We start from the raw sequence: 15,582 nt of genomic DNA, 5'->3' as shown, positions 1-15,582 counted from the left end.
CCCAACACTTTGGGAGGCTAAGGGTGGATGGATCACCTGAAGTCAGGAGTTCAAGGCCAGCCAGGCCAACATGGCAAAACCCCATCTCTACTAAAATTACAAAAATTCAATGGGTGCGGTGGCAGGTGCCTGTAATTCCACCTTCTAGGGAGGCTGAGGCATGAGAATCGCTTAAACCTGGGAGGCAGAGGCTGCAGTGAGCAGAGATCGAGTCACTGCACTCTAGCCTGGGGAACAGAGCAAAACTCTCCAATAAAAGAAAAAAGATGGGAAAAGAAATAAGGGTAATAGAAGCATAGGGAAGGGTACTAATATCCTCATTTGACAAAGAAGACTCAAGAAACACTATCACCTAGTTTGACAGAATAAGAAAAATACGTAAGCATGTAGCTTAAATTTGCAAAGGTTTCTCAAAATGTGACACATGTATCACGATAGTATGAAAGATTAATTCAGTGATACAGAAATATTATCTATCTACCTATCTATTCTATTTATCTCAGTTACTCTATTTATGCCAGGTGATAATCAGTTTTTCACTTCCCGTGAAACATAATTTTCTTTAAAAAGCTATTTAAATTAAAAAGTTAATTTCCTTAGGTTCAAAATAAATAATAAAAAAAGTGGTAGGTGGACACTGCCAAAATTGGGAAGGAATATTCGAATCAATGAAGTATGAAAAACACTTCAATAGATAAACTAAATTTAGGAAATATAGTATATTTAGTAAACGTAATTATATTGGAAGAAGTCTGAGCTCAATTCTTAACTACCATAACAGGTTAAATTTACTTAGATTTAATAAACGAAAAAACAGCAATATAAGCACATTATTTAACAATATGAACAACATAATATATCAGATGAATTAAAAACAGTAACAAAAGTGGTTTGAGAGAGAAGGCCTAGGAGCAGGGAAACCAGAATTGGTCACGATCTCTTAATAAGCCCCTTTTTACTACACAACTGTTTAATGACATGCATGAATGCAATGCCTTGGCAGGAATGGAACAGGGGTGGGATGAAAAATCAGGTCAGCAACAATTAGCAAAATATTAAGTAAAGCCTTCTAAAGTGACTGACACTTACCTACTGGGACCTGGGGGGCTCCAAAGCCCAAAGTGGCTGTCGTAGTATTAAATCCAGGGGCCCCAAAGGCTCCTGTACCAAGAGGCCCTCCAATCTTAGGTTGGCTGTTCCCAAACAAAGATGCCTGTCCAGCACCAAGAGCTATGGAGACAAGAGGAAAGAAAAAGCACCAAAGAAGATCCTTTCAATGTTGTGCCAGAGGTCAGTTACTTAAAAATATAATACATTTGGAAACTTCATAATGACCACTCATTTCAACAAAGGGGTGAATATGGTAAGTACTACCATAGGTCAAGCACTGGGCTCAGTACATTATACACATCCTAGGTAAAACACTTAAATCTCTATGTGCTTCAGTTTCCTCAACTGTAACATGACTTAATATACTGCTTAGACATTTATCCTAAGATTAAAATGAATAAAAAATATAAAGCATTTAGAAGAGACAGGTACATACCATAAGCTCATCAAAATTAGCTATTATGTCTGATGTAGAAAGCATTATTCCCATTTAACAGAGGAGAAAATTTAGGCTTTAGTAATTATCATGATATCACAATGTTATAAATGAGAGAAATGGGGTTCAAACGTAGGTGTAATTTGACAACCAGGGCTCTTAGCTGCTACTCTGTAGTAAAACAATTTCCAAACAATTTTTAAAAATTATTCTTAAAACTCAGTATTTGAAAATCAAAATACTCAACTAACACAATCATGTCATCTTTCTTACTGAAATACAGGCTAAACTATAGAAAACTAAATCCAACATATCTTTTTTCACTAACACAATAGTTTCAATTATACCACCTCATGAAAACTACTTTATCTAGACAAACTTGTTTTACAAAAAGCTCAACGTCTTCTGGTGAGGTTACTAACAGACTCAAATTTCAGTATGAACCAGAGTGGCTGGACTAAGAACTTGTTTTCACCAGGGAGAAATCCGTTGCAGAAACTTGTACAGTTGAATTTTCCTTAGGGACCTTGTTGTTGGCAGTGATTTTAGAAATGTAAAATGGGGAAGAATATGGTAAATACAAGTTATTGGCATTAATTTTAAAAAATTCTATTCCATTACCCACCATATTTCCCCCAAATTACTGGCAATTTATTAAGATCTAAAGTTCCTATTAAAAAAAAAAAAGAGAAGGCCAGGCACGGTGGCTCAAGTCTGTAATCCCAGCACTCTGGGAGGCCGAGGCGGGAGGATCACAAGGTCAAGAGATTGAGACCATCCTGGCCAACATGGTGAAACCCTGTCTGTACTAAAAATACAAAAATTAGCTGGGCATGGTGGTTCGTGCCTGTAGTCCCAGGTGCTCAGGAGGCTGAGGCAGGAGAATTGCCTAAACCCGGGAGGGGGAGGTTGCAGTGAGCCAAGATTGCACCACTGCACTCCAGCCTGGCACCTGGCGCCTGGCAACAAAGCAAGACTCTGTCTCCAAAAAAAAAAAGAAAGACAGAGAGAGAGGGAGAGAGACAGGGTCTCATTATGTTGCCCAGGCTAAGTCCTGGGCGCAAGTAATCCTCCCACCTTAGCTGGGACTACAGGCATGCATCACCATGCAGGGCTTCTGAAATTCTTTTTAATGTATCAACTGCATCTTGAAACAAATATCATTTACCAGCAAAATCACTTTAAAGATATAATAATTGCAGGTCAAAAGTACTGTATGGGAACTGCTTTGAAATCACAATCAAAAAAGAACAGGAAGTTTATATACCAAGACAATCCACACAATATAAATCAGTAAGGATGACTATTGAACAGAAATTACTCTGACTGTCCAACCTCATTAAAAATAAGACAACAATGTAGCAATAAAAGTATTTTTATTTAAAAAAGTACAGCTTTGGGACAAGGAATAATACTTTTAAAGTTCGAAACTGTTAGTAATGCAAGTTCTAAGAAATATTAAAATTGTATTACTTTCTCAAAGGAAATAGTTTACAGCACAAATTACAGAATTTTTTATTTTCTGGTAGGCTAATACCTCCTTGCCTCCAAACAAAAACTTAGGTGAAACTCAAATATATAAAATAGGTGAAAAATTCTGCTCTGAGTATGTATTGCCCTCACCTTTACAGCATCCCTGGATGATGACCCATGGATCAGTCTAAAATCACTGTACTGTATTTCAATAATCCACAGAATAATAAAAAAAGGCACTGTGTGGTACAAATTGTCTGTAAAGGGATTATTATAAAATGACTTGACTACAGATGGTTGCAATTTATCAATGGAAAAATAGGTATTTTATCCTGATCTGCCTTGTTTTATGCACAAATGGCTTTTTATATTTAATAAAAGAAGTAATAGTCCACAATTTGAGAGACATTCTGTGTGATGTTGTGCGACACAATAAAGTTTTGGTAATTTGTCAAGATAGAAAAAATGTGCTATATTTATGATTAGCTGTGGCAGTTATAAAGAAGCTATATGTGGGACAAAATGGTAATAGTGGCCTTAGAAACTCCAAAAAGATCAAGAAAAAATTGAAAATGATTATTTTCCTTTGAGATATTCCCATAAATGTTAGAATTTAAATTTATCTGAGGCATCTATTAATACCAGATTGATTTTTCTATGTGTCTCTTAGTATTATAATCAACTTTACTACATGTACCCATTACTTCAAGGAAAACCTGTAGAACTAAGGCTTATTATTATTACTAAGTAACCAAGACAATGGTGTGCACTTGATAGTGCTAATTATAGTTAATATCACTATAAAACAAGAAATTGTTATGTCCATGAGTTAATGAATGTTTCTTAGTCTCAACATATGGGGCAAGAGAAAATCACATGCCAAGGGACAATATAAAACCTTTTATACTAAATTGATTTCTTAACTGTAAGCATATAAAAAAATCTTATGTATTATACATCAACTACTCATCATTAAGTACCCAAAAGCCCAGTTACAGGACATACCCAAGGGCCCATGTTACAGGGGGCTTGAGTTTGAATCTCCATCACTGAAAATAAGAAGCTACAGAGAAACACCCACTTAGCTAATGCCTCCTAAAAATATAGCCCAAAGCTACAGTGCTAGTCTGCTTGTTAAACCATGAAATACAGAGTTCAGGAATGTAGGTGTTTATATGCAAATCTCATGAAATGTTCCTCTCAAAGCCAAGAGCCTGCTTCAGCAGATGTGATAATCAGGGAAGTGCAACAGTATGTATGCTTAGTGACTCACAATTCTCCTTTTCCTACATGATATGCTGCTGCTAAGGTCAGGGGTGTAAAATTCTTAACTGATTGTATTTATCTTTTAGTTTATAGGACAGGCATGTAAAAGGAATCTACAACAGCAACCACTAATGCAATTTGTTCATTGTGAGAGAACCGTTGAAGGAAACAGAATATATTAAAATAAAACAGGATATTACATTATTGTGGAATAAGAAAAGCATCAGAAAAAAGTTACAGAATCTTGGAATACGGGGGAAGACACTGCTAATAATAATCTAAAAGACCCAGGAGCCAAAGAGAAAGTAACGCTGATCACATAAAAATAAAACTTCTGGCTGGGGGTGTTGGCTCACGCCTGTAATCCCAGGACTTTGGAAGGCTGAAGCAGGAGGATCACAAGGTCAGGAGTTTGAGACTAGCTGGGCCAACATGGTGAAACCTGGTTTCTACTGAAAATACAAAAATTAGCTGGGTGTGGTGTGCACTTGTAATTGAAACTACTCAGGAGGCTGAGGGAGAAGAATTGCCTCAACCCAGTAAGCAGAAATTGCAGTGAGCCGAGATCACACTACTGCACTCCAGCCTGAGCGACAGAGCAAGGCTCCATCTTGGAAAAAAATAAAATAAAAAACAAAACTTGTGGCCAGGTGCGGTGGTTCACACCTCTAATCCCAGCACTCTGGGAAGCTGATGCAGGTGGATCGCCTGAGGTCAGGAGTTTGAGACCAGCCTGATCAACATAGTGAAACCCTGTCTCTACTGAAAATACAAAATTAGCTGGCTGTGGTGATGAATGCCTGTAATCCAGCTACCTGGGAAGCTCAGGCAGACAATCAGTTGAAACCAGGAGGCAGAGGTTGCAGTGAGCTAAGACTGTGCCACTGCACTGTAGCCTGGACAACAAGAGCAAAACTTCATCTCAAAAAAGTAAAAAAGAAGAAAAGCCTTCCTTAATTTACCCGTGCCAAAGCTATTTTTTCCTAGAGGGTTGGAAGAAAACATTATTTGACTGCAGATTATATCATCTGCACATGTTTAGTAATCACACCATACAAAAAAATTAGAGCTTTTATTTCTTGTGAAATTTATGTGGTAGAAGTTGGATAAGTTGAAAAGCTCAAATGAAATTCTTTCTGGGGCATAAGGGGGACTTTTCATTAAAAAAAAATCTATTATATAACCAAAAAGAGTTAATATCCACAATACACAAAGCTTCCTTAAAAATAAAGATCTCAAGTTAGTGGTAGATGCTGGAAAAAAAAGAAACAATAATCCAATATTATGAACAGAGAACTTAAAGACTCAAATGGCAAATAAAAAAACACAAAGGTATTCACCTTTGACAGTAATCAGTGAAGTGCAAATTAGATTTACCAATTTCTACTATCACGTATGCAAAGACAAAAAAACCCAACACAATATGTAAAGGGTGTAGAAAAATGGGCATTTTATATAATGTAAGCAATAACACAAACTGGCATTGTTTCTGGAAGGCAAATTAGCAAAATCAACCAAAATCTGAAATATGCATATCTTCCAATACTGCAATTCAAATTTGCTATATCACTGACGTATCAATCCTACAATAACACTAACACATGGAAAATTATGTAACAAAAATCTTCACTGAAGGCTTTACCAACATCATCAAATAACTCAAATGTCCATCAATATGTGAAATGTTAAATAGATGGTACATGCATGATGTGTGTAAATTATGTATATATGAAGGAACACTCTTTTTTTTTTTTTTTTTTTAATGGGAAAAGAGTTTCATTCCCATTGCCCAGTCTGGAGTACAGTGGCTTGACTTCCTACGCTCAGGTGATTCTCCAACCTCAGCCTCCAGAATAGCTAGGACTACAGGTGCACACCACCACGCCCAGCTAACTTTTTGCATTTTTAGTAGAGACAGGGTCTCCCTATGTTGCCCAGGCTGATCTTAAACTCCCAGGCTCAGGCAACTCACCCACCTCAGCTTTCCAAAGAGCTGGGATTACAGGTGTAAGCCACCTCATCCAGCTCTCGTTTTTAAAAATGAGATTGATCTGTAGGTACTGACCAAAACAAAAAAAAATACTGGTAATATTATGTGAAATGAAAATACAAGTCACAGAACACTATGTAAGACAGTGCTTTCAAACATTTTTGCTACAGCACATGCTATAAAAGCACTGAGACTCAAAACACATAAACACAACTAAAACAAAGTTTCATAAAAGGATATTAACCTTAATATTAAAAATGATTTTTTAAAAGAGAGAGTCTCACTCTGTTGCCCAGGCTGGAGTGTAATGGTATGATCATAACCCACTGCAGCATCTATCTCCCAGGCTTAAGCAATCTTCTCACAGCACATCTCACTGAGCTGCTTGAGTAGCTAGGACTGTAGGCACATGCCACCATGCACATCTATTTTTTATTTCCTTTTCTTTTGATAGTGTCTTACCGTGTTGCTCAGGATGTTAAACTCCTGACCTCAAGCAATCTTCCTGCCTAGGCCTCCCAAAGTGCCGTGATTACTAGCATAAGCCACTAGGCCCAGCCTACTGATTTTTAATTCTACTTCATTTTCTTAAAATGCTGATTGCAGGCAACTACATTAAAATTATCATCAACTAATGCACCTCAGCCTTTGGATTAAAAGTCACTCATACAGGGTATAGTTCCCATTTAAAAATATAATCCTAGGCCAGGAGCAGTGGCTCATGCCTGTAGTCCCAGCACTTTGGGAGGCCAAACTGGGCAGATAATCTGAGATCGGGAGTTCAAGACCAGCGTAACCAATATGGAGAAACGCTGTCTCTACTAAAAACACAAAATTAGCTGGGCGTGGTAGTGTGTGCCTGTAATCCCAGCTACCTGGGAGATTGAGGCAGGAGAACTGCTTGAGCCCGGGAGGCAGAGACTACGGTGAGCCAAGATTGCACCATTGCACTCCAGCCTGGGCAACAGAGCAAGATCCTGACTCGAAACAAAACAGAAAAAAAACATTTTTTTATCTTAAAAAGATAATTAAAGGTCAGGCATGGTCAATCACTCCTGTAACCCCAGCACTTTGGGAGGCCGAGTTTGGGGGATCACAAGGCACGAATTCAAGACCAGCCTGGCCAACATAGTGAAACCCTGTCTCTACTAAAAATACAAAAATTAGCTGGGCGTGGTGGCACACACCTGTAGTCCCAGCTACTTGGGAGGCTGAGGCAGGAGATTCGCTTGAACCCAGAGGTGGAGGCTGCTGTGAGCCAAGATCGGGAGGCTGAGGCAGAAGAATCACTTGAACTCAGGAGGTGGAGGCTGTTGTGAGCCAAGACCACACCACTGCACCCCAGCCTGGGGGACAAAGCAAGACTGTCTCAAAACAAACACACACCCACCCCCCCCACCCCCCCCACACACCCCCTCCCTCCCTCCCTCTGGGGGACAAAGCAAGACTGTCTGAAAACACACACACACACACACACACACACACACACACACACACACACACACCCTCCCTCCCTCCCTCCCTCCAGGGGACAAAGCAAGACTGTCTCAAAACACATGCTCGCGCACGCGCGCGTGCAAACACACACACACACACACCTCCCCCCCCAATAGTACAAAATGAGGTTCCATTAAGAAGGAAATAACAGCTAGGTGCAGAGGCTCACGCCTGTAATCCCAGCTACTTGAAACCAGCCTGACCAATATGGTGAAACCTGGTCTCTACTAAAAATACAAAAACCAGCTGGGCATGGTGGTGCATGCCTGTAATCCCAGCTACTCGAGAGGCTGAGGCAGGAGAAGCGCTTCAACCTGAAAGGTGGAAGCAGAGACTATGGAAATGGTCTGCAACTAAATGACCATGACTGCAATCAAATGAATTGGAAAAAGTGTAGACAAAATTGTATGTTTAATTAAACAACCTTATTTTAACTGTACATGCTAAAACACTTATATATTTTACGACCACCATCACCCTCCAACTGTTTAAAAACAGCTGGGCAAGTAGAAGGATCAATATCTCCAAAGACCCTGAAAAATAGTTGTTAACACTAGGAATCAGGGAAAAGGGGTGACACTGGTCTATATGACAATGGAACTAAATGAAAGGTATGCAAAGACCTTGCAAAGCATAATTTATTAATTTCAGCAGCATGTGCTCTTATTGCTCTGCCCTTCTGTTAGGGCTTACCTGATAAACACTTTAAGATCTTAAATCCCTGTTACAAAAGTAACATGGGGAAACTGAATGCTAATGTCTTCATGACAATTCTCACATTAAATACTAAAAATCCCAAACAGACGACGATATTTCATAGAAAAGGGAACATAAAGCTTCTAAGACAAACGTGCCAACATTTTAAAGCCTGTTAAAGCCGTAACTGCTGGGAATGTTTTACAAATCCAATTTTAAAAATGAAAAGCCAGAATTCTTAATTCCAGCAACATGATCAAACAGATATCTCAAGTTCCAGCAGCTAGAAAGTCAAGTTGTGTCACTGTCTACATCTCATGGTAGCAGCTTCTTACCTGTTCCAAATCCTGCACCAAGCCCAGTTCCAAGAGTACCAGGTGCTGGTTTACTTCCAAAAATACTATTCCCACTGGTATTTGTGCCAAAACCTAGGAAGACAAAAGAATGAGTGGATTGTACTTTTAATATAACTCTCAATTTCCTCTATACGGGAGTTTAACACAAAGCAGTCTAAGTTGTGAACCTTTCAGTTAATATTTAGGACTCCTAACTTGCAGGTTAATTTAACTTTTTAAAAAACAATTTCATACCTGCAAACAAGTCTTCATATTTACTTAATTATATTTCAGCCCTGATATATCAATTCAAAGGCTGGGCGTGGTGGCTCATGCCTGGAATCCCAAACACTTTGGGAGGCCGAGGCAGCATCACCTGAGGTCAGGAGTACAAGATCAGCCTAGACAACATGGTGACATGCCGTCTCTACAAAAATACAAAAAAAAAATTAGCCTGTAATCCCAGCTACTTGGGAGGCTGAGGTGGGAGAATGGCTTGAACCTGAGAGGCAGAAGTTGCAGTAAGCCTAGATCAAGCCACTGCACTCCAGCCTGGGCAACAGAGCAAGATTCTGTCTCAAAAACAAAAATAAATAAATAAAATTAAAAACTATCAATTCAATACAGGATAATATGAACAGCCAAGCAAAGTGAATGTGCTTGAGATTTGGGAACATTTCCTTTGTAAGGCCCAAAGTGTTCCATGGATGTTTCATGTTTATTTAGAAGAAAAATTCATTTCCCACAACTTGCATATAAAACAATTGGCTGGGTGTGGTGGCTCATGCCTGTAATCCCAGCACTTTGGGAGGCCGAGGCAGGCGGATTATCCGAGGTCAGGAGTTCAAGACCAGCCTGGCCAACATGGTGAAACCCCATCTCTACTAAAAATACAAAATTAGCCAGGCATGGTGACGCATGCCTGCAAGCCCAGCTACTTGGGAGGTTGAGGCAGGAGAATCACGGAGGTTGCAGTGAGCCAAGATCATGCCATTGCACTCCAGCCTGAGCAACAGAATGAGAATGTTTAAAAAATAAAAATAATAATAAAATAATCAACAAAGATGCTTTAACTGAACCTAAAGGTCCCTGCTAAGAAAAAAATTTCCTACAAAACTCTCTATAGTAGCTTTTATTTTGAATAGATGGACCTGGCATGGATAGTAACATGTGGCTGGCTGTACATGAGAAGTCTCCTTCACTATGATCCATCATTTAGACAAAGTCCTATGATTCCCCTTTAAAATCCACAGGTATCAGCCAGGTACAGTGGCTCACAACTGTAATCCCAGCACTTTGGGAGGCCAAGGTGGGCAGATCACGGGAGGTCACGAGTTCAAGACGAGAATGGCCAACATGGAGAAACCCCATCTACACTAAAAATACAAAAATTAGCTGGGTGTGGTGGTGTACACACAAAATCCCAACTACTCGGGAGGCTGAAGCAGAATAATCGCTTGAACCCAGGAGGCAGAGGCTGCAGTGAGCCAAGGTCACACCACTGCACTCCAGCCTAGGCAACACAGCGAGACTCCATCTCAAGAAAAAAAAAAAATTCTGTAAGCATCAAACAAAGATCCTATTCTGTACTGCTGCCATTACTTTTCTTGTGTTCACATATGTTCACAAAGTTTCATTATTCCTTCTGGAGCTAAATATCAACAAAACAACTAATGAATATGTCATTAATCTCTTATAAGAGAAAAAAAAAACCCCAACTGTTAGCCAGAAAACCCTGTTTGTACAACAAAGGAAGTCATTTAAAAATCATGGAGCACCATGCACAGTGGCTCATGCCTGTAATCCCAACACTGGGAGGCAGAGTCGGTTGGATCACTTGAGGTCAGGAGTTTAAGACTAGCCTTGCCAACATGTGAGACCTCTTCTCTACTTAAAAAAATAATAATAATAAAATAAAAAAATTAGCCAGCCGTGGTGGTACACACTTGTAATCACCAATTACTTGGGAGGCTGAGGCAGGAAGATCACTTGAACCCAGGAGGCGTAGGTTGTAGTGAGCCAAGACCACACCACTGTACTCCAATCTGGGCAATGGAGCAAGAATTCGGCTCAAAACAATCATAGAGGGAAATCAGTCCAAAAGATCAGAGTATTTTGGAACAGACGATAGTATCACTAAGAATATCATACATTGTCACGCCAGTATTTGGATTACTATCTCAATAAAAAAGGTCAAGAAAAAGCTGAAGAATATAAAAGTTTAAAAACAATCATATTTCATGTCATTTTAAAATCCAAGCAAGTAACCTGACTTAACTGCAACAAATTTGACTTAGACATTTATTTAACCTCTTCTTGAATTGTTTTAATAGCTATGCCACAAAAATGGAGTGCAGCCTAGTTCAGCACTGTCAACTTTCCTTGATGAAAAAATAGAAAATATGCTTTGAGATACTCTTTTTCTTTCTGAATAAAAATTTAATGAAAAGAGATCTTACAGCCCAGTAAGCAGCAGAAAACAAGATACTTGTGAACTACCTCAAACCCACAGGAGGGAAATAAATCCCAACGTACACTGTTTATACCACACATTTCCTCAGATTCTAACTGACAAGTTTATCAACTTGTAAAATTCAATTTTACAAATTAAAATTAAAAAGACAATGCAAATTCAGCACACAAGTTAGTGAGGAAACTCAGATAAAGATGACATCTTTTATTTTTGTATCACTGAACGTGACTGTATTCACAAACCAAAAAAACCACTAAGCAAATCACTTCAGCTCAGGGATTCAAGACCAGCCAGGCCAACATGGTGAAACTCCATCTCTACTACAAATACAAAAATCAGCTGGGCCCAGTGGTGCATGCCTGTAATCCCAGCTACTCAAGAGACTGAGGCAGGAGAACTGCTTGAACCCAGGAGGCAGAGGTCGCAGTGAACTGAGATTGTGCCACTGCACTCCAGTCTAGATGACAGAGCGAGACTCCATCTCAAAAAATGAAAAGAGGGAAGGGGAAGGGAAAATATTAATAATTTCATCTTCCATAAAACTGGTTTAAATTTTTCTAGCATATCTATAAGACAGGTTAAGATTTTCAAAATTATTGTTTAATCTTTTCTGTATTTTCCAGATTTTTAACAACGAATATGCATACAATGAACATGCACTGAAAAATTTTGAAAACAGCCAAAATGAAACTACTGAATAGTCCCCTAAATCAGAAAGGTTTCAACTTTCTTCTATTATTTTTCTTATTTTATTATTTTTTTAGAGACCTGCTTTCACTAATGGTGCTAGGCTGGAATGCAGTGGCAATTCACAACTGTGATCATAGCACATTGCAGAGCCTTGGAACTCCTAAGTGATCCTCCCGACTTAACCTCCATAATAGCTGGGACTACAGGTGCTACCACGGTGTGTGGCACATTTCAACTTTCTTTCCTTTTTTTTTTCTTGGAGGCGGAGGTTGCGGTGAGTCGAGATCGCGCCATTGCACTCCAGCCTGGGTAACAAGAGCGAAACTCCGTCTCAAAAAAAAAAAAAAAACAATAACCACACCAGGTGCAAGGGCTCACACCTGTAATCTCAGCACTTTGGGAGGTTGAGACGATATAAAGAACCTGTCTCTACCAAAAAAACACAGAACTCAACAAATCAACAACAACAAAAATAAGAATAGCCAAATCTCTCCTGTATACCACCACGTGTTTGAAACTTGTCCTCATGCAATGTGTTACTTAACCAAATGTGTTTCCTTTATGGTTTCTTAGCTATTGCTGAGGTAATTCAAAGTAAATGAAACGCAATTTACATGCCTACTAATCATCTCAAGTCATATCCACGACTTTAAATCTTTCCCTCTGGTACCTCACATCAAGCCACAGCTTACCTGAGAATTTTTAAGTATTTCCAATCACATGAATCGGGAGAATAATGTGTGGTATGGTCAGTGTAACTTTAAGAGAGCCAAACCTGCTTTTTATATGTACCAAAATTAGAAGTGTTTGTATTGGTTCCTAAAGTCAGGGTTGGTTTGTTACCAAAGAGCCCGCCACTGGTTGTACCAAATGAAGGTGCACTGGTTGTGCTGCTTCCAAATGTAGTAAGCTTGTTATTGCCAAACAGGGTCTAAAAAGAATAAAATACAGGAAAAATTTAAATAATATTAAGATACACATCAAACTAAATACAGGTTACCTCAGGTATACTGGATTGGGTAAGGGGTAGAAGAAAGATGTCTTAACTTTTATTAAAAAGGTAGAAGAAAGGTGAATAAGGGCTATCAAAAAAATAATCTGAGCAAGATTAACTTTATAAACACAGACTGCTCCTAGCCTGAAAAGTTAATGGTAACCCCTCAAGATTACTACTGAAACACAATGAATCCAATGAAACAGGATTTCAGTGAGGCAAAGAAAAAAATAACAAGGCCATCAAATATCTTTTTACCTGTTAAGAGAAATGTAGCAAATATTTACTTTGCCAGAAGAAATCATTACAAGAAAAAGCTACAACACGGATGAACTATGAAAACACTACACTAAGTAAAAGACACCAGTCACAATAGACCACATATTATGATTTCATTTACATGAAGTGTTCAAAATACCTAAATCCATAGAGAAAAAGTAGGCTTAGGATGATTACAGGAAAATCAGGAGTGACTGTCAATGAGTATGGCATTTCTTTTTGGCATAATGAGTATGTTCTAAAATTAAATGTGGTGATAGCTGCACATTTTGTCAATATACTAAAAACTACTGCACAGGTTAAAGAGATAAATTGTATGGCATGTGGACTACATATCAACAAATCTGTCACTAAAAAGTACTAGAAGCTGGGCACAGAAGCTCACTCCTATTATCCCAGCACTTTGGGAGGCTGAGGGGGGAGAATCATTTGAGGCCAGGAGTTAACAAGCTGGTCAACATGGCAAAAATCCCACCTCTACTAAAAATACAAAAATTAGCTGGAGATGGTAGTACACACCTGTAATCCCAGCTACTTGGGAGGCTGAGGCACGAGAATCGCTTGAGCCTGGGAGGCAGAGGTTGCAGTGAGCCAAGACTGTGTCACTGCAGTACAGCCTGAGCAACGGAACAAAACTTGGTCTCAAAAATAACAAAAAAGTACTAGACTGTCTTGAAGCATTATACAATTTTCTCAACTTCCCACCTCAAATATCTGTCCAAAGTTTAAAAACAGAAAAGAGAAATTTCAATCTCCATGAAAAAGGACTGTATGTTTTAGGGACATTGTGTTCCTTTTTCTTGGAGACAACGTTTTGCTCTTGTTGCTTAGGACAGAGTGCAATGGTGCGATCTTGGCTCACTGCAACCTCCACCTCCTGGGTTCAAGCAATTCTCTTGCCTCAGTATCTCAAGCAGCTGGTATCAAAGGTGCCCACTACCATGCCTGGCTAATTTTTTTTTTGTATTTTTAGTAGAGATAGAGGTTCACCATGTTGGCCAGGCTGGTCTCGAACACCTGACCTTAGGCGATCCACCAACCTTGGTCTCCCAAAGTGCTAGGATTACAGGCGTGATCCACTATGCCCGGCCCTTTTTTCTTTTTAACCTATTCACAATAGCACATTCAAAGCTCTTATAATACCATGGGTACCTCAACAATTTTAACAACTTGATCAACCCCAAAAACATTTCATTCCCAAATAGCATGCCAATTTATCACCTACAACGGAGAGAAGAACTAGGAGTTAAAAATTATCTGATTCAAACAAAGCAAAAAAATTTCAATTTAGACCCAACAATTTAACCAACTGCTATCAGAAGTATGAGTACATAAGGACTGAGGCAAAGAAATTTTAAAACGGAAAGAACTGGCTGGGCACAGTGGCTAGTGCCTGTAATCCCAGCACTTTCGGAGGCCAGGGTGGTTGGATCACAAGGTCAGGAGTTGGAGACCAGCCTGACCAATATGGTGAAATCCCCGCCTCTACTGAAAATACAAAAATTAGCTAGACATGGTGGCACGCACCCGTAATCCCAGCTACACAGGAGGTTGAGGCAGGAGAATTGCTTGAACCCAGGAGGCGAAGGTTGTGCTGAGCTGAGATCAAGCCACCGCACTCCAGCCTGGGCGACAAAAGCAAGACTCTCTCTCAAAAAAAGTAAAGAGTTTACCAATTGAAAACAAACCTGAAGCTAACCTGAAATTTCATTTTATATCAAATAGCTTTTAGTTGTTCTCAAAATCAAATCATATATTAGGCTGGTACATAACACACCCAATAAAAATACTTGCAAGACAGCAAATCCTTAAAAGAAATTCCTTTAACAAATTTACACTCATCTCCAAATTACAGTCAACTGTAAAAACGTACCGAACCAACAGCACCAAATCCAGTATTTGTCTGCCCAAAGAGACCTGTTCCTGTTCCAAATGCTGTCCCAGTGCTGGTGTTCGTAGCTGTCCCAAAAAGACCTCCAGGCTGTGAGGCTTGGGTTACTCCAAATAAACCCTGCAAAAAAATTTATACAAATTAAAAGATATCCTAGGCCGGGCGCGGTGGCTCAAGCCCATAATCCCAGCACTTTGGGAGGCCGAGGCGGGTGGATCACGAGGTCAAGAGATCGAGACCAGCCTGGTCAACATGGTGAAACCCCGTCTCTACTAAAAAAAAAAATACAAAAAATTAGCTGGGCATGGTAGTGCGTGCCTGTAATCCCAGCTACTCAGGAGGCTAAGGCAGGAGAATTGCCTGAACCCAGGAGGCGGAGGTTGCGGTGAGCCGAGATCGCGCCACTGCACTCCAGCCTGGGTAACAAGAGTGAAACTCCGTCTCAAAAAAAA

General features: G+C 39.5%; 1 protein-coding gene across 5 annotated transcripts in view; it reads right to left on the bottom strand.

The window, feature by feature from the left end:
• NUP98 (nucleoporin 98 and 96 precursor) overlaps positions 1 to 15,582 on the bottom strand; it is a 118,016-nt gene that overhangs the window by 74,136 nt on the left and 28,298 nt on the right. Inside the window, exons 9-12 of one of the 5 annotated variants that reach the window (XM_032258895.1) lie at positions 15,113 to 15,250; positions 12,759 to 12,897; positions 8,804 to 8,896; positions 1,090 to 1,230 (exon numbers count right to left, since the gene is read on the bottom strand). In XM_032258895.1, coding sequence (XP_032114786.1) covers positions 1,090 to 1,230; positions 8,804 to 8,896; positions 12,759 to 12,897; positions 15,113 to 15,250 — 511 coding nt within the window. The remainder of the gene's footprint in view (positions 1 to 1,089; positions 1,231 to 8,803; positions 8,897 to 12,758; positions 12,898 to 15,112; positions 15,251 to 15,582) is intronic. The other 4 variants (XM_032258896.1, XM_032258897.1, XM_032258899.1 and 1 more) reach the window with 4 other exon arrangements.

This window comes from Sapajus apella, unplaced genomic scaffold (genome assembly GCF_009761245.1).
Source record: "Sapajus apella isolate SASKATOON/1434 unplaced genomic scaffold, GSC_monkey_1.0 scaffold106, whole genome shotgun sequence".
Taxonomy (NCBI): Eukaryota; Metazoa; Chordata; class Mammalia; order Primates; family Cebidae; genus Sapajus; species Sapajus apella.
Note: the sequence above shows the minus strand (reverse complement) of the source record. Positions and strands in the feature narration are given on the sequence as shown.